The sequence below is a fragment of the Sapajus apella genome, unplaced genomic scaffold (assembly GCF_009761245.1).
Source record: "Sapajus apella isolate SASKATOON/1434 unplaced genomic scaffold, GSC_monkey_1.0 scaffold169, whole genome shotgun sequence".
Taxonomy (NCBI): domain Eukaryota; kingdom Metazoa; phylum Chordata; class Mammalia; order Primates; family Cebidae; genus Sapajus; species Sapajus apella.
This window is the reverse complement of record NW_022437109.1, coordinates 1,429,831-1,448,239: the sequence shown is the minus strand read 5'-3', so window position 1 is coordinate 1,448,239 and position 18,409 is coordinate 1,429,831. Positions and strand designations below refer to the sequence as shown.

At 47.8% G+C, this 18,409-nt stretch overlaps 1 protein-coding gene and 1 pseudogene across 2 annotated transcripts; one reads left to right on the top strand and one right to left on the bottom strand.

Moving 5' to 3' along the window:
- Positions 1-4,629: 4,629 nt before the first annotated feature.
- On the bottom strand, positions 4,630-9,780 carry MCL1 (MCL1 apoptosis regulator, BCL2 family member). 2 transcript variants are annotated; one of them, XM_032267532.1, is made up of 3 exons: positions 8,835-9,780; positions 8,263-8,510; positions 4,630-7,548 (listed from the first exon to the last, which is right to left on the bottom strand). In XM_032267532.1, the coding sequence occupies exons 1-3, from the start codon at positions 9,520-9,522 to the stop codon at positions 7,432-7,434; spliced, it is 1,053 nt and encodes a 350-aa protein (XP_032123423.1). In that variant the 5' UTR covers positions 9,523-9,780; the 3' UTR covers positions 4,630-7,431. The 2 variants fall into 2 exon arrangements, with proteins under 2 accessions (XP_032123423.1, XP_032123424.1); XM_032267533.1 differs by lacking the exon at positions 8,263-8,510 and having other exon boundaries at positions 7,424-7,548.
- Positions 9,781-16,099: 6,319 nt separating this feature from the next.
- LOC116542534 lies at positions 16,100-18,014 on the top strand (annotated as a pseudogene).
- The last annotated feature ends 395 nt before the right edge of the window (positions 18,015-18,409 follow it).

Sequence of the window (18,409 nt, the reverse complement as noted above, 5' to 3'; positions counted from 1 at the left end):
GCAGTGGATTTATACAGGCAAAGAAGCCAAAACAATGAGCTCACAGGCAAGAATGTGGCCTGTGGGGAAGTCTGGGCAGCTAGAGCAAACTGGTTTTTTGAATCAGGATGGGAATAGCAATAATTGAATCTCCCACGGGAACAGGGTCAGGGAGCGTGGAAGCCACCATTCAATATCTTGGGGTTCCAGTTAAATAACTCTTGGGAGCTCTTATTAAAATTCTGGTCTGCAGACAGCATAGCGCTCTTAGGCCTGTTCGCAAAAACTTGATTCCTTTCCCTGACTATGTAAAACTTAGGGGGTGAAGGACCAGGTGGCCAGTGAGGCTCCCGTGAGCTATCTTAGGTGACGCTCTTAATATATCACTAAGGGCAACTTTATTCAAACCAGGCCTGCCAGTGCCAGCTCCTTCAGTCCAGAGCCAAAGACGGCTACAATCCTGAAACTGTGCGTTTAGGGTCACCACTTTTACATGATAGAGGAAGCAATTGAGTGAGTCTTTTCTACTTCCAAATAAACACAATCCATCCAGTTGTGTGTAATTTATGCCCAATTCAGACTTATTTAAACCAAAGGGCCTTTCTTTCCTACCAGTGTTTTCCAGTTTTTATCTTAAGAGGCAGGGTCTTACTATGTTGCCCATGCTGGAGGGGCAGTGGCTATTCAGAGGGGTGCAATTCTACTACTGGAATTGCACAGGAATTTTTTTTTTTAAGACGGGGTTTCACCATATTGGTCAGGCTGGTCTCGAACTCCTGACCTCAGGTGATCCGCCCGCCTCAGCCTCCCAAAGTGCTGAGATTACAGGTGTGAGCCACCACGCCTGGCCTGCACAATTTTGACCAGCTCTGTTTCCAACTTAGGGTCACCCCTCCTTAGGCAACCTGGTGGTCCCCCACTCCCAGGAAGTCACCATATTGATGCAGAACTTAGCATAAACGCCAGATCAACTTAGTGCATGACAGCCCTGAACTTAAGGGCTCAAGTGATTCTTCTGCCTTAGCCTCCAGAATACCTGGGACTACAGGTGCGTGCAACTGTGCCTGGCCAACAATTTTTTTTTATTGAGGTGGAGTCTTGGTTTGTTGCCCAGGCTGGAGTGCAGTGGTTTGATCTCGGCTCACTGCAACCTCTGACTCTCGGGTTCAAGCTGTTCTCCTGCCTCAGCCTCCTGAGTAGCTGGGATTACAGGCATGCATCACCACGCCCAGCTAATTTTTGTATTTTTAGTAGAGACAGGGTTTCACCATGTTATCCAGGATAGTCTTGATTTCTTGACCTTGTGATCCACCAGCCCTGGCCTCCCAGAGTGCTGGGATTACAGGTCTGAGCAACCACACACGGCCACTAGTTTTTTTTATGTTTAGTAGAGACAAGGTTTCACCATGTTGCCTGGGTGGTCTCAAATTCTTGGGTTTAAGCAATCTGCCTGCCTTGGCCTCCCAAAATGCTGGAATTACAGCATGAGCCACTGTGCCCGGCTAGATCGTAAACTTTACCATCTAGCAACATCTGCCTTCTCATTTATTGGATTTGTTATGCATAAATTCTTTAGCACGCATCTCCTAAAAACAAGGACATTGTCTTACATAACCACAGTATAATACTCAAGAAATTTAACATTGATACAGTACTAACATATAACGTGTTAGTTAGTTGTCATGTTTCTTTTGAACTATTCCGCAATCTTTCTTGAGTTTCTTAAGGGGAAAAATTATCTCTTTATAATTCCAGCATCTAACAGCTCATGACACATAATAAGCAGTCTACTGTCATGTAATAGAAAAATGAAGAGACTCTCAACATCTGGCTACCTAGAGCTCCTGCTAAATAGGCAGGCCTAGGCAACAGAGCAAGACCCTATTTTTACAAACAAAACAAACACTGGGTGTGGGTACCTGTAGTCCCAGCTACTCTGGAGGTTGAGGAGGGAGGATTCCTTAAGCACGGGAGTTCAAGGCTGCGGCGAGCTGAGATAGTGCCACTGCACTCCAGCCTGAGCGACAAGAGGAAGACCCCATCTCTTTAAAAAAAAAAAAAAAAAAAAAAAATCCCAGCTCATTGCAGTGTTAAAGATTGCTCATTTCCCAGTGGTCAAGAACTATTATTCTATGCAGGTCAATTAAGGAACTGCAAATTAGCAACCAAGTGTGGTATGGGAACAAAAGCCTGCCACATATATGCCCAGGCTAAAGTGCATTAGCACGATCTTGGCTCACCACAACCTCTGCCTCCTGGGTTAAAGCGATTCTCCTGCCTCAGCCTCCCGAGTAGCTAGGATCACAGGCACGTGCCACCATGCCCAGCTGATTTTTATATTTTTAGTAGAGATGGGGTTTCACAATGTTGGCCTGGCTGGTCTCAAACTCCTGACCTCATGATCCACCACCTCAGGCTCACAATGCGGTGTGGATTACAGGTGTGAGCCACTGTACCTGGCCTATTTTTCATTTTTTTGAGATGGAGCCTCACTCTGTTGCCCAGGCTGGAGTGCAGTGACGTGGTCTTGGCTCACTGCAACCTCTGCCTCCCGGGTTCAAGGGATTTTCCTGCCTCAGCCTCCTGAATAGCTGAGACTACAGGCGCTCGCCACCACGCCTGGATAACTTTTTTTGTATATTTAGTAGAGATGGGGTTTCACCATGTCTGCCAGGCTGGTCTGGAACTCTTGACCTTAGGCAATCCGGCTGCCTCAGCCTTCCAAAGTGCTGGGACTGCAGTCGAAAGCCACTGTGCCTGGCCTGAGAGGTGTTTCATAATCCGCCTGGAGAAAAATCTACAACCCCCAACTTTCCACATACTTCACATAGCTAAGATAACACTGTAACAACTTTGAAACTAAGAGGGAGGGAATTAAGTTTTCAAATTTGAAATGGAGAAGCCTTTGAAGAGTGGGAGCGTTCTAGAAACAAAGTTCCATAATGATCGAAAAAGTGAAGCAAAAAACTACAACAGACACTCAACTGATCATCTGAACTCCGGGAATTAAGTGTCAGTGCTTTGGGCATCTGGCTGGAGCCATGCTCCTTAGCAGTTGTACAACTTATTTCACTTTAATTTTGCAAAAAACCTTCAGCTGTCACAACTGTTTTAAAGAAAAATTTTGTGAAAGAAAACAGTATGAAGCAAGATCTGGCCTACACACAAAACAGGAACTGAGAAAGTTTGGTTGTGTCGAATAAAGGGAAGTGTTGATTATTCTGACTCTAGTGATTAAGGTTACCCAGTTACTACTAAATTCAAGATTTTCAGGTGCTGAGCAAAGGATCACTGCACCAGAAATGGCTTCACATCACAGCACATCAATGGGAGCAATAGCACTGACTTAACTCAGGACAAGATTTGGGCTTGGGTCTCCTGTGGGTGCTACCCTCCTACCACCCCTTTGCTTGGGAATGCACTTTCACAGCCGTCACCAGGCTGGAGTGCAGTGGGGCAATCTTGGCCTACTGCAACCCGTGCCTCCTGGATTCCAGCGAGTCTCCCATCGCAGCCTCTCAAGTAGCTGGGATTACAGGCGTGAGCCACCACCCCCAGTTAAGTTTTGTAGAGACAAGGTTTCACCATGTTGACCAGGATGGTCTCATATCTCTTGACCTAGTGATCTGCCCGCCTGGGCCTCCCAGAGTGGTGGAATTCCAGGCTTGAGCCACCACGCCGGCCTTTGAAATGGAAATGCAACTGAAGGCACAGAATCCTGTTTGTCTGATGTCTGGTGTTCAGGACATAAAACCAAATATGCAAACCTCACATTTGTACATTTCCATGGTGATTCGGCTCCCTTTCAAAGGTAGCTGAAAATACCAAAACCTAAAATGCAATAAAATAAATGGGAAAAAAAAGAAAAAAAAAAAAAAAAAAAAAGAAAATAAAGGCAGGATAGGGTTTTTGAAATTGACTTTTCACTTCCCTTTTGGAAAAATGGAAGGGGAAAAGTACTTAACAAGTGCCAGGAACTTCATCAAAACTCTTTAGATGTTATTCTAGCTGCTCCATCTCAAAAGGTTAAGAGGTATGGAGATAATACAGTAACTGCTGTACAGTACCCTCCCCTCTTAGCTCAAAATCAAGGCTGGGCACAGTGACTTACGCCTATAGTCCTACCACTTTGGGAAGCTGAGGCAGGTGATCACCTGAGGTCAGGAGTTTCAGACCAGCCTGGCTAACACTGGTGAAACCCAGTCTCTACTAAATATACAAAAATTAACCAGGCGTGGTGGCGGGCACCTGTAATCCCACCTACCTGGGAGGCTGAGGCTGCGGCTGCAGTGAGGTTGCACCACTGCGCTCTAGCCTGCGCAACAGAGTGAGTCTCTGACTCAAAAAAGAAAAAAAAATCATACCAGCATTTGGTGATTCAAAAATCAAGACAAAGATTTTGACTTTTTTCTATTAAAATTTGGTTTAGGAACTCCTCCAAGTGCAGCAGTAACATATTTCATTAAAAACCCAACACCTCTAACTTGAATAGAAGAAAGGAACTGTCTTTTGCTCTAAGGCAAATCAGCCTTGTGGGACTTTTGCTTTGAATTCACCTACAAGTATTTGCTCAGCTGACTTCTCTAAAAGGCTTGCCTAAGAGGGGGGAGGCAAAGAGGCGTTGATAAGAAAAGACCCATATTACACACCTTGTATTTGAATAAGATTTATTTTCTCAGGAAAAACAGGAACTTAGGAAAACACACTACATTTTACAACCAACATTAACTTGTAGTTGGTCCTAACCGTTCCTGGCCCAGCTGTCAGAAGCACTAGCTGTTTAACCAGAACCAAGGTGTTGACCCCAACAGAATGTACACGAACACGAGAGGACTGAATGTTTTTCCCTGAGAGAAGCATAAGACAAACAGAAGTCAAACAGAAGTCGCTGAGAGCGCCATCCTTCTAAGCAGCCCGTCCCTTTCCCTTTTGGAGGATTTGCCTCAACTTTGTAGCCAGTCAGCACTTAGACCACCTGGCCCCTTCTCCCTATAAACTCACCACTCAAACCACTTGGGGTGCCCTAAACTCACCTTTCTCAAACCACTTGGGGTGCCCTAAACCCTCACTGCCCCAAGCCCAAACTATCAACTAAGATCCTTGTCTGTATTTCCAGTCACATCGAATGAACTGGGAAGTGAGGCCCCTAAAAGCCAATTCACATCTATGCGCTTGTTTCCACTATATTTGGGAGACAGGCTTTTTAGTTACCGTAACCAGATCTTAAGATTAAAATCTACATAAAGTGCTTTTAGGTCCTTAGAGATACATGATATAAATAAGTGGCTTATGATCAAGAACGATAAATACATAGGTAAAAATAGCTCTAGCAAAGATGACCTTATGGCTCTGACATGGGCAGGCAGGGCAATTCTTCCCCATTACATTCTTAGTCATCTTATTCATGCCTATTTTTAAATGGAGTCCACAGACTAAAGGTCATGTTCTGAGGCTGAAGCTTTCAAATGCCCCTAGTTCCAACAGAGACACTTTCTTCAGTTTATCAGTAGCTTTTAAACTCTGAGGTTACACAGCTCACCTCTTTCATGTAAATTTAAGTGAGCATACTCAAATACAAAGGAAACTTTAGAGAAAGCCTCATAAGATGTTCCCTCCTCTAAAAATTCCTGAGAGGAATTTTGACACAATTCCCCCAAAGACAGGATAACCAGTCCAAGGAAAAGGGACTTCCTCCCACCCCTCAATGACTGTAGTGTCACAGCACCCATGGTATTACCACTTCCCAACAGGATAAAGTTCATGAAAGATGAGAGGTCTGTGGACTCTTGGTGGGGAGGGAGGGTCACTCAGGTTCCCAGTAGGGGTTTCACAGTGACAAAATCTAAAAGGGCTAGGAAGAGTTCAGGGATGGCAGGGGAAAGATGTATAAATATCTGTAGAGGGAGCAGAACAAGCAGCTATTTCAAGGAAGGACAAGAAATAAAAGGTAAGTCTCAAAGAACATCAAGCCTGAAATCCAAAGATGCCAAAGCAAAAATCAGAAACAAAGTTTAGAAATCATTAATAGAAACAAAACAATAAGTATTTGTTTTATTGAAATATTAGGCTTAGACCTGTGTGTATAACAAGAAAGCCTAATAATAGCACCATGGTTAGACTAGCCTGCATTTCCAAGCCATCATTTTACAATTTATTAAGCGAATGAGGAATCAAATGTCTCTCCATCCACCTGATGTGATCTTTTTATATGCACACAGCTAATGAGTTCCATTTGGAACAGCTGAAAATCTTCTAGTAGAAGCTTTAAAGATGAGCTCGTCAATTCAGTTTAAATTTCACCAATTAAATTAGGTCAAATGGAAGGAACTCAAATGAGTATTGCCCAATCAGAGCCCATTATTTGTTAAGTGATCAGTAACCTTAAAACTCCACTTAGACCTAATTATTGAAAACCTGCATATAACTAAGTGAAAAGATTAATTTCCATTTATCAACCTCTCAATCCCAGGATTTCAAAGAAAAACCCATCTAAGGAATACTTACCAAAATCAGATAGGAAAATTAAAATCTGCATAGTTTATCAATCAGATTGGTTCCACTACAACCAGTTTGCATACAGTTACACATCAATTAGTTCTGTATACACTCTCTACTGACCAGAACAAAGTTTAGCATAGAAAAGCTTTAAGGAACAGATTCCTAATTACAGAAGTTGCAAAGTTCAAAGGGCATGAAAAAAACTAATGTAAATTTAAGACTTCTCTCCCTTTGTTTCAAATAGACTTTTGTAAAAATATATACAATTTTTACAAATACATTTACAAGTTGTCTTAAAATCTGAGGATATCCATATTCATAACTACTGAGCCTTCCATCAAGTATTCTTGGCCATAAACTAGGCTAACAAACTAAGAATCATGGAAACCAAGCCAATGTATAACAAGTATAAAAGTCCTGCCACACTTGGACTTTCTATTTCAAGAAGTATACTGGGAAAGCTAATCAGAGAGAGAAAAAGCTTCCCTTGTACAGTACTGAGGCTTACAGTCTTAGTTCTATTACTTGTAGCTTTTACACAGCTCACTGGCATTGTTAGTGCTTCTCTTAACACTACAGAATATTAATGAATTCGGCGGGTATATTTAATCAGTTCTATGACTTGCCTGGCTACTGGCCACTCTCCTGTTCTCAACAAGAAAATTCTTTCCACCCTACCATATTCACTAAATCTATAAGTCCTCCTCCATAGCCTCCCTAACAGTTTGCTTGTTGCTGAAACTGAACTTTGCTTCTTTCAGACAGTGACTCTTGAATCAAGGGGAGATTCTTTTCCCACGTATTTATTCTTGTTAGCCATAATCTTCTGCCACTTGGCTAGGTTGCTAGAGGGCAACTCTTGGAAGTTACAGCTTGGAGTCCAGCTGCTGTCACAGATGTTATCTGGTTTTGGTGGTGGTGGTTGGTTAAAAGTCAACTGCTGCACTTACAAGGCTATCTTATTAGATACGCCAAACCAGCTCCTACTCCAGCAACACCTGCAAAAGCCAGCAGCACATTTCTGATGCCACCTTCTAGGTCCTCTACGTGGAAGAACTCCACAAACCCATCCTAGAAAACAAAAAGGTGAATTGAAGTTACCTAAGGCTTCTCCATAAAACAATCCTAAATCAATTATTATTCACCCCTGAGGCAAAAAAAAAAAAAAAAAAAAAAAAAAAAAGGGCATTTCTAAGTTCTTCAGTTAATCTTAAGTGGGCACCCATAATGGTTAAACTTGATTTTACAGTACTATCTTGGTCATATTAGGATTTATCTAAACAAAGGGACTTCCAGAGTTCCAATGAAGTAAAAGACGAAAGACCTTACTCTCAAATCTCCACCACCTAGTATCTCAGCAACACCTCAACTGCGCAGACTAGTTTTTCTCAACGTACATCCTACATCAGATCTGGGTTTCTGCTTACAACGCAGGATCCATGCCGTATCTTCTCAATTAAAATAGAGAGCGCCTTAGGAATATATTTCAGCTATGCTCCCCTGGTGACTTATTTCTCCACGGTGTGAATCGGCTGAATTCAACTGAATTGGAACAAAAATAGTCTAGAGAAAAACCAAGATTTTTGATACAATTCAAGACCGCCAAACCACTACCTCTAAGGATCTATTACGTAAATAAACATCAAATAACCAGTGGTCCTTTAGTTAGAGCCTGCAATCAGCCGTGCGTCATAAAAACCTTCAGACATCCCCACCTCTCTCTCAAAAAAATCCTTCATTCTACTTCCATTCCAAGGCCCCCTTCAACCCTTAAGGCAAACTTACCCAGCCTCTTTGTTTAACTAGCCAGTCCCGTTTTGTCCTTACGAGAACGTCTGTGATACTTTCTGCTAATGGTTCAATGCAGCTTTCTTGGTTTATGGTCTTCAAGTGTTTGGCCACAAAGGCACCAAAAGAAATGAGAGTCACAATCCTACCCCAGTTTGTTACGCCGTCGCTGAAAACATGGACCATCACTCGAGACAAAGATTTGACATCGTCTTCGTTTTTGATGTCCAGTTTCCGAAGCATGCCTGGGGAAGAAAAGCATGCAGGTCCTCCTGGCCTCCTTTGTCTAAGCCCCGCGCACGATTCGGCCGCCCACCCACGGCGGGGAAAGTCACTACAGGGATTGAGAGAACTCAGGTCGACCCCACTTGAAATTGACATCCCACCCTTTCCGGTCTTTGAACGAGAGCTGCCATTTCCAAAAGAATCTAGATGGGCGGAAACAATGACTCATGGCCAGAACATTCTGGTTTCGGGAATAGGATCAGACACGTTTCAACACCGACTCGTTTGTCCGGGGAGCGATGGGGAAGAGGGGAGTGAGGCTTGGCGACTACGAGCCCCCTTACCTTGGAAGGCCGTCTCGTGGTTGCGCTGCACGCCGTCCCCCACCCGTCGTAAGGTCTCCAGAGCCTTCCTGCTGGCGGCCCCGGACCTGCCCATTGGCTTTGTGTCCTTGGCGCCGGTCGCCTGCTCCCGAAGGTACCGAGAGATAATCTCCAGCGACTGCCGGTACAACTCGTCCTCCTCCTCCTCTGCTGGCGGCGGCGTCGAGGGCAGTGACCCGTCCGTACTGGAGCCATTACCAGGCTCCCCGACCAACTCCAGCAGGGGCAGGACAGCCGGCCGCTTCCCGAGAGGCTCCGGCTCGTACCCGTCCAGCTCTTCTTCGGGCGACATGATGGCGTCGGCGGCCGGGGCTTCCATCTCCTCAAGCGGCGCCGCGCGGCGGGTGGGCGCGAAGAACAGCAGCCTCGAGGGGGTCGCGGTGACGTCGGGGACCTCAGCGCCAATGGGCGGCGGCCGCACGACCCTCCGGGCGTCAGGCGTGAGGGCGGCCGGGGGGCTAGCGCCGGCGCTTCCGCCAATCACCGCGCCGGCCTCCCCTCCCCCTACCTCTCGCTGGGCCGAGGCCTCCTTCTCCGTGGCCAAAAGCCGCCCTCCCGGAGGGGTGGCGCCGCCGCTGCCGGCCCCCAAGCCGGCCCCCCCACAGTAGAGGTTGAGTCCGATTACCGCGTTTCTTTGGAGGCCAAACATCGCCAGCCGCCGCCGCCGCCGCCTGGCTGAGAAACTGGGGAAGACCCCGACTCCTTACTGGAAGGAAGCGGAAGTGAGAAGTGGCCAGGAGCTCCTTGATCACGGTTTTAGGACCAGTCTTACGCGGTGGCGTCAGTGAACTCTTACGTTTTTTAAAAAGTCTTCCCATAAAAGGGGAAAGGGCTGGCAGCTTCCGGACGGTTGCGCACGGCACTTACCGGCGGCCGGGGCGGGGCGGGGCCGGGGCCGGAGCTGGGCCTTCCGGTCTTCCGAGGCGCTGGCGGCCGGTTACGTAACGGCGGCTCCGAGCGCCTGGGCTCCAGGGCTCGAGCTCTCTGGTGCGCGCCTCGTGCCTTTTCGTGGCTACCTCCGTGAGACCTGATTCGCGAGCTCCAGTTGCTATTTTTCGCCGGAGGTTTTTTTTACCAAACCAAAATTTCAGCCACGGACTAACCCAGGGGCTGAAGGAAGAAGACGGGGAAGTTGATGGATGGGAACGACTCTCTTAAATGACAGGGATGCTTAAGAGGGCATAGGTTGGGGACTTGTAGTTATTTTGCGTATCCCAAGCTCTCTACTCGGAGTCTCATTTGGAAATGAGGATGATCCATGGACTGCCCTAAAGAACCATTTACATAAGTGAACTAAGCAAAAACTGCCCCAGCTAAGCTATTGCTGCGTCTCTGCTTGCCTCACCCATCTGTTTCATAGTCTTCGGCGCTATTTACATATAGGTCTTACTCCATTAGCAACTTGCTTGAGAGTCTTGACACCATTTTTGTTTGTTTGTTTTGAGACAGTCGCTCTGTCGCCCAGGCTGGAGTGCAATGGCACGATCTCAGCTTACTACAACCTCCACCTCCCACGTTCAGACGATTCTGGTACCCCAGCCTCCCAAGTAGCTGGGATCACTGGCATGCACCACCACACCTAGCTAGTTTTGTATTTTTAGTAGAGACGTAGTTTCACCATATTGGCCAGGCTGGTCTCAAACTCCTGGCCTCCAGTGATCCACCCGCCTCGGCCTCTTAAAGTGCTGGGATTACAGACAGCCACCCCACCCGGCCAACACCATTTATTTTTGTATTGATAATAAGGCACATATGACTCTAGGGCTTTGTAAACCCCTTGAGAACAAGGATCCAGTTATATACCATGTAAGTTAACGTTAATTAAAGAAGCATTTTTGTTAAAAGATCTGTAAAAATCATAGCTAAAATTTGAAAGCAAGGTGCTGAGGGACATGGGAAAGGTGAGCTAGGTCATTTATTTATTTATTTAGAGATGAGGTCTTTCTCTGTCACCCAGGCTGGAGTGCAGTGGTGCCATCAGGGCTCATTGCTGCCTCAACCTCCTGGGCTCCTGGGCTGAAGCGATCCTGCCATCTCAGCCTCCTGAGTAGCCGGGAAGACAGGTGCATGCCACCATGCTCAGCTGATTTTTTTTATTTTTTGTAGCGATGGAGTATTGTTATTTTGCCAGGCTGGTCTTGAACTCCTGGGCTCAGGCGATCCTCCTACCTTGGCCTCCCAAAGTGTTGGGATTACAGGCCGGGCGTGGTGTCTCAGGCCTGTAATCCCAGCACTTTGGGACACCAAGGTGGGTGGGTTGCTTGAGCCCAGGAGTTCGAAACCAGCCTGGGAAACCGGCAAAACCCTGTCTTTAAAACACAAAAATAGGCCGGGCGCGGTGGCTCAAGCCTGTGATCCCAGCACTTTGGGAGGCCGAGGCGGGTGGATCACGAGGCCAAGAGATCAAGACCATCCTGGTCAACATGGTGAAACCCCGTCTCTACTAAAAATACAAAAAATTAGCTGGGCATGGTGGTGCGTGCCTGTAATCCCAGCTACTCAGGAGGCTGAGGCAGGAGAATTGCCTGAACCCAGGAGGCGGAGGTTGCGGTGAGCCAAGATCGCGCCATTGCACTCCAGCCTGGGTAACATGAGTGAAACTCCGTCTCAAAAAAAAAAAAAAAAAAATTAGATGACCGAGGTGGCGTGTGCCTGTAATCCCAGCTACTCTGGAGGCTGAGGCAGGAGAATTGCTTGAACCTGAGAGACGGAGGTTGCAGTGAGCTGAGATGGCGCCACTGCACTCCAGACTGGGCGACAGAGTGACTTGGTCTCAAAAGATAGATAAACGAAAATGTTGGACTTATAGGGCGTGAATCACACACTTCCCCAAAATATCGCAGTTTAGTAAGGCAATATGGCACCCATACCATCCAGTTATGTTTTGGGCAGGAGCTAGACCCATAGGGGTTTGTAGTATGAATGGTGAGGACAGAAGCCTTCTGTGGTTGTAGTGAATAAGAAATAGTTTCTCTAAGGAACTTCTAATCTTGCACAGCAACTATCCGTAATGTGAGATGGAATGTATGCTCTATACAACGCATTAACAACTTCATTTTGGAGTTCAGAGACTGGGAAATTTACTTCGGGCCGAGAGCTAGAGGAAAGTGTTATGGAGGAGGTAGCTTTGCTGTCGTGCTTTATAAAGTAAACTTTTATCAGGTGGTAAAGGGGAAAGATTGAGGAAATAGGAAGAGCAATGGTTTTTCCTTGTACAGAGGCTAGAAAAGGAAATGCAAGTTTCACTCTAATAAAATATGTTCGGTCAGGCACAGTGGCTCACGCCTGTAATCCCAGCACTTTGGGAGGTTGAGGCAGGTGGATCACCTGAGGTCAGGAGTTTGAGACCAGCCTGACCAACATGGCAAAATCCCGTCTCTACCAAAGATACAAAAATTAGCTGAGCGTGGCAGTGCATGCCTGTAATCCCAGCTACTCGGGAGGCGGAGGCAGGAGAGTCGCTTGAACCCAGGAGGCGGAGGTTGTAGTGAGCTGAGATCTCACTCTAGCCTGGCCAACAGGCTCAAAAATAATAATAAAATAAGTTGTATTTTATTCATTATTATTTTTTGAGATGGGTATCACCCTGTTGCTCAGGCTGGAATGCAGTGGCACAATCTCAGCTCACTGCAACCTCGACCTACTGGGCTCAAGTGATCCTCCGACCTCAGCCTCCCAAGTAACTGGGACTACAGGCTGGCAGCACCTCGCCCGGCCTTGCCTGGCTAATTTTTGTGTTTTTGTAGAGATGGAGTTTCACCATGTTGTCCAGGCCAGTCTTAAACTCCTGGCCTCAAGCCATTTGCACTCCTTGGCCTCCCAAAGTTCTGAGATTATAGGCATGAGCCACCGCACCTGGCCCTTTTATTTGTTAAGAAATGAAGTGTTGCTTTATTGTCCAGGATGGTCTCCAACTCCTGGCCTTAAGGGATCCTCCCACCTGAGCCTCTTGAATAGCTGGGATTAGGAGCATGAGCTACCACACCGAGCTTCAAATACATTTTTTATTTTATTTCATTTTTGATATGAAGTCTTGATGTGTTGCCCAGGCTGGAGTGCAGTGGCGCAATCTTGGCTCACCACAACCTCCACCTCCTGGGTTCAAGTGATTCTCCTGCTTCAGCTTCCCAAGTAGCTGGGACTATAGGTGTACACCATCATGCCTGGCTAATTTTTGTATTTTTTTTTTTTTTTTTGAGACGGAGTTTCGCCCTTGTTACCCAGGCTGGAGTGCAATGGCGCGATCTCGGCTCACCGCAACCTCCGCCTCCTGGGTTCAGGCAATTCTCCTGCCTCAGCCTCCTGAGTAGCTGGGATTACAGGCACGTGCCACCATGCCCAGCTAATTTTTTTTGTATTTTTAGTAGAGACGGGGTTTCACCATGTTGACCAGGATGGTCTCGATCTCTTGACCTTGTGATCCACCCGCCTCGGCCTCCCAAAGTGCTGGGATTACAGGCTTGAGCCACCGCGCCCGGCCAATTTTTGTATTTTTAGTAGAGACGGGGGTTTCACTATGTTGGCCAGGCTGGTCTCGAACTCGTGACCCCGTGATCTGCCCACCTCGGCCTCCCAAAATGCTGAGATAACAGGCATGAGCCAGCACACCTGGCCTTTTTTCTTTCTTTCTTGGCTCACTATACCCTCTGCCTACCAGGTTCAAGCGATTCTCCTGCCTTAGCCTCCTGAGTAGCTGGGATTACAGGTGTGCACCACCATGTGCAGCTAATTTTTGTATTTTTAGTAGAGACAGGGTTTGACCATGTTGGTCAGGATGGTCTTGAACTCCTAACTTTAGGTGATCCACCTGCCCCGGCCCCACAAAGTGCTGGGATTATAGGCTTAAGCCACTGCGCCTGGATGATTTTATTTTATTTTTGGAGACAGGGTTTTGCTCTGTTGCCCAGGCTGGAGTGCAGTGGTGCAGTCATAACTCTGAGCACCTCAGCCTTCCCAAGTAGCTAGGACTGCAGGCATGTACCATCACACCAGCTAATTTTTTTTGAGATCGAGTTTCACTCTTTTCGCCAAGGCTGGAGTCCAGTGGCACAATCTTGGCTCACTGCAACCTCCACCTCCTGGGTCCAAGCAATTCTATTGCCTCAGCCTGAGGTTATAGGCGCGTGCCACCACACCTGGCTAATTTTGTGTTCTTAGTAGAGATGGAGTTTCTCCATGTTGATCAGGCTGGTCTCCAACTCCTGACCTCAGGTGATTCACCTGCCTCAGCCTCCAAAAGTGCTGGGATTACAGGTGTGAGCCACCACGCCCGGTCATCCAGCTAATTTTTTAAAAATTTATTTATTTATTTATTTTTTTGAGACGGAGTTTCGCTCTTGTTACCCAGGCTGGAGTGCAATGGCGCGATCTCGGCTCACCGCAACCTCCGCCTCCTGGGTTCAAGCAATTCTCCTGCCTCAGCCTCCTGAGTAGCTGGGATTACAGGCACGCGCCACCATGCCCAGCTAATTTTTTGTAGTTTTAGTAGAGACGGGGTTTCACCATGTTGACCAGGATGGTCTTGATCTCTTGACCTCGTGATCCACCCGTCTCGGCCTCCCAAAGTGCTGGGATTACAAGCGTGAGCCACCGCGCCCGGCTAAAATTTATTTTTGATAGAGATGGCGTCTCACTGTTGCCCAGGCTAGTATCAAACTACTGGAGTTAAGCCATCCTCCCGCCTCGGCCTCCCGAAGTGCTGGGATTACAGGTGTGAGCCATTGTGCCCAGCCTGATGTTCCCTTGTATAGCAAAAATATTTAATCTCCTCACCGCCTTTTCTGTTCTGAACCCACTCCTATGAATCTTTGATTCTCACCGCTCCACTGAAACTTGTCAAGGTTATCTATGACTGCTACATGGCCATGTCTCAGTGGCCAATTTGCAGGCCTCCCTATACTTGACTTCTCAGCAGTACTTGACTTGGTTGATCATTCTTGTGTCGAAACACTTTCTTCATGCTTTTTAAGGTTCCATACACTCCTGACTTTCCTTCTTCCATACTGGCTCCTCTTCAGTTTTATTACTCTCTCTGGTTGTCCACTTGAGGAGAGCACTTACCATACTTCTCTTTGCTGGGCGTGGTGGCTCACGCCTGTAATCCCAGCGCTTTGGGAGGCTGAGGTGGGCGGATCGTGAGGTCAGGAGATCAAAACCATCCTGCCTAACATGGTGAAACCCCATCTCTACTAAAAATACGAAAAAAAATTAGAAAAAAAAAAGAAAGAAGGTGACATGTAGCTGGATGATAGTACTAGAAGTTGAAAAGATCCGTTGAGAGACACTGTGGAGCAGGGCTCGATGACTATGAAGATACCCGAGTGTAACACATCACCAGGTCGGCATCGTATCACACGAGATCAGCAGGCTGACCGCCTTCTAGACATGGACTGCCCTAGAGAGTCACTGCTCTCACCTATGCAGCAAGTGGACAAGGTGTCAGCACGATCTCTTGGGAGGGCCTGTCCTCAGGGAATTTTCATTCACTTAGGTCTCCTGGTCCTTAGTTTTAGTCAGTCATAGGAACCTCTAGATTTGCCCACACTCCATAAGAATGGCTCTTATTCTCAGGATAAATATCTTGGCCACAGTCCTGAACCTCACAAAAAACCTGTTATTGACTATGACTCTGCTCTTCTTTCGCCCAGGCACTATTGGACCTTTCAGGCTGGGTGTGGTGGCTCATGTGTGTAATCCTAGCACTTGGGGAGACTGAGGCAGGAGGGTCACTTGAGCTCAGGAGTTCAAGGCCAGCCTGGGCAACATAGCGAGAGCCTGTCTCCATTTTGAAAGTTAGTATAGGCTGGGTGCGGTGGCTCACGCCTGTAATCCCAGCACTTGGGGAGGCGGAGATGGGTGGATCATGAGGTCAGGAGTTCAAACCAGCCTGGCCAAGATGGGTGAAACCCCATCTCTATTAAAAAAAAAAAAAATTAAAAAAAAAAAAAGTTAATATAGGCCGGGCCCAGTGGCTCATGCCTGTAATCCCACCACTTTGGGAGGCCAAGGCAGGTGGATAACCTGAGGTCGGGAGTTCAAGATCAGCCTGACCAACATGGTGAAACCCTGTCTTGACTAAAAAATACAAATATTAGCCGGGCATGGTGGCGCACACCTGTAATCCCAGCTACTCGGGAGGCTGACGCAGTAAGAATTGCTTGAGCCAAGGAGGTGGAGGTTGCAGTGACCCGAGATTGTGCCACTGCACTTCAGCCTGAGTGACAGAGCGAGAGGGACTCTATCTCAAAAAAAATTAATATGTAGCTTCTCTCTTGACAAGATGGCCACCCTGGCGGTGCCAGCAGGTGCTCCTTGCACTCTGCCGGCCCCAGCTCGGACAGCAGCCTCAGCCTTGGTCCCAAGCCCCGTCCCACCCCAGCGCCAACACTAGCACTGGCTGCATCTCCAGCTCCAGCCTCAACCTCAGACCCTATAGCAACAGCGGCTGTGACTGCGGCTCCAGGCCAGACCTCGGCCTCCGTGCAAGCTCCAGTGCAGGCTGCAGTGCCCGCTATGTTTGGTCCTGCTATCCCAGGGTCCTTTCCCGGCAGCTGCATGGCCAGGCTGCATGCAGCCATTTTGGCCTCCATTGTGGACAGCTTAGAGTGATGGAACGAGGGAGCTATCTTGAGTTTTTGGGACCCCGTTGGGAACTGTCGACGAACACTCGGTGGAGGTCACCAATTGTTTAGTGCCACACAGTGAGTAAGAAGATGAAGTGGCTGTTTACACAGAATTTGCTAAGAACATGTATGAACTGCAGCCGGGCACGGTGGCTCATGCCTGTAATCCCAGCACTTTGGGAGGCTGAGGCGGGCAGAGACCCAGCCTCAGCCTCCCAAAGGTCAGGGGTTCGAGACCAGCCTGACCAACATGGTGACGCCCATTCTCTACTTTAAAAAACAAGAAAAGGCCGGGCGCGGTGGCTCACGCCTGTAATCCCAGCACTTTGGGAGGCCGAGGCGGGTGGATCACGAGGTCAAGAGATCGAGACCATCCTGGTCAACACGGTGAAACCCCGTCTCTACTAAAACTACAAAAAATTAGCTGGGCATGGTGGCGCGTGCCTGTAATCCCAGCTACTCAGGAGGCTGAGGCAGGAGAATTGCCTGAACCCAGGAGGCGGAGGTTGCGGTGAGCCGAGATCGCGCCATTGCACTCCAGCCTGGGTAACAAGAGCGAAACTCCGTCTCAAAAAAAAAAAAAAAAAACAAGAAAAAATTAGCCAGGTGTGGTGGTGCACACCTGTAATCCCAGCTACTTGGGAGGCTGAGGCAGGATAATTGCTTGAACCTGGGAGGTGGAAGTTGCAGTGAGCCAAGAGCACACCATTGCACTCCAACCTGGGCAACAGTGCAAGACTCCATCTCAAAAAAATAAAAAAATTGAAAATTAGAACATGTATGAACTGCATAAAAAATGAGCCCATCCTCGGCTGATAGGCTACAGGCCATGACATCACAGAGCACTCTGTGCAGATTCTTGGGTGCTACAGCCTGGAGGCCCCGAACCCTATCCACCTCGCTGTGCTCACAAGTCTCCAGAACGTCTGCATGAGCCTCAAGGCCTGTGTCAGCACTTTAATGGATGTCCCTCGGAGGACCACGGGAGGACCACGGGAGTGACGTTCACACCTCTGACAGTGAAATATACATACTATGAAACTGAACGCACTGGAGTTGACCCGATCACAAAGACCTGTTTTAGCCCCAAACACAGACTCTCAAGTGACTTGCAGCAAGTAGGAGGGGCATCAGCCGCATCCAGGGTGCCCCAACCACGGTGTTGCAATATACAGAGGATGTACTGTCTGGAAAGGTGTCAGCTGACAATACTGATGTGCCTGGTTAGGCAAGTACCCAAAATAGTTCCCAGTGACTTCGAGACCATGCTTAACAGCAACATCAATGACCTGCTGATGGTGACCGGGCCAATCTCACACATTCACAGATTGCCCTCAGTAAGAAACTTGTAAACCTGGGAATGGGTCCCAAGCAGTAATCCTAGCACTTGGGGAGGCTGAGGCAGTACACCTGCCAGTCTAGGTCTCTGAGGAAGAAATGATTTTCTGTGGTCGAGTCACACCGAGACAGTCAACTGCCTGTGACTCTAATAAACATAGCCTACCTTTTGTAAAAAGTAAAAAATTCTGCTGGGCGCGGTGGCTCAAGCCTGTAATCCCAGCACTTTGGGAGGCCGAGGCGGGTGGATCACGAGGTCAAGAGATCGAGACCATCCTGGTCAACATGGTGAAACCCCGTCTCTACTAAAAATACAAAACATTAGCTGGGCATGGTGGCGCGTGCCTATAATCCCAGCTACTCAGGAGGCTGAGGCAGGAGAATTGCCTGAACCCAGGAGGCGGAGGTTGCGGTGAGCCGAGATCGCGCCATTGCACTCCAGCCTGGGTTCAGGCAATTCTCCTGCCTCAGCCTCCTGAGTAGCTGGGATTACAGGCACGCGCCACCATGCCCAGCTGATTTTTTGTATTTTTAGTAGAGACGGGGTTTCACCGTGTTGACCAGGATGGTCTCGAT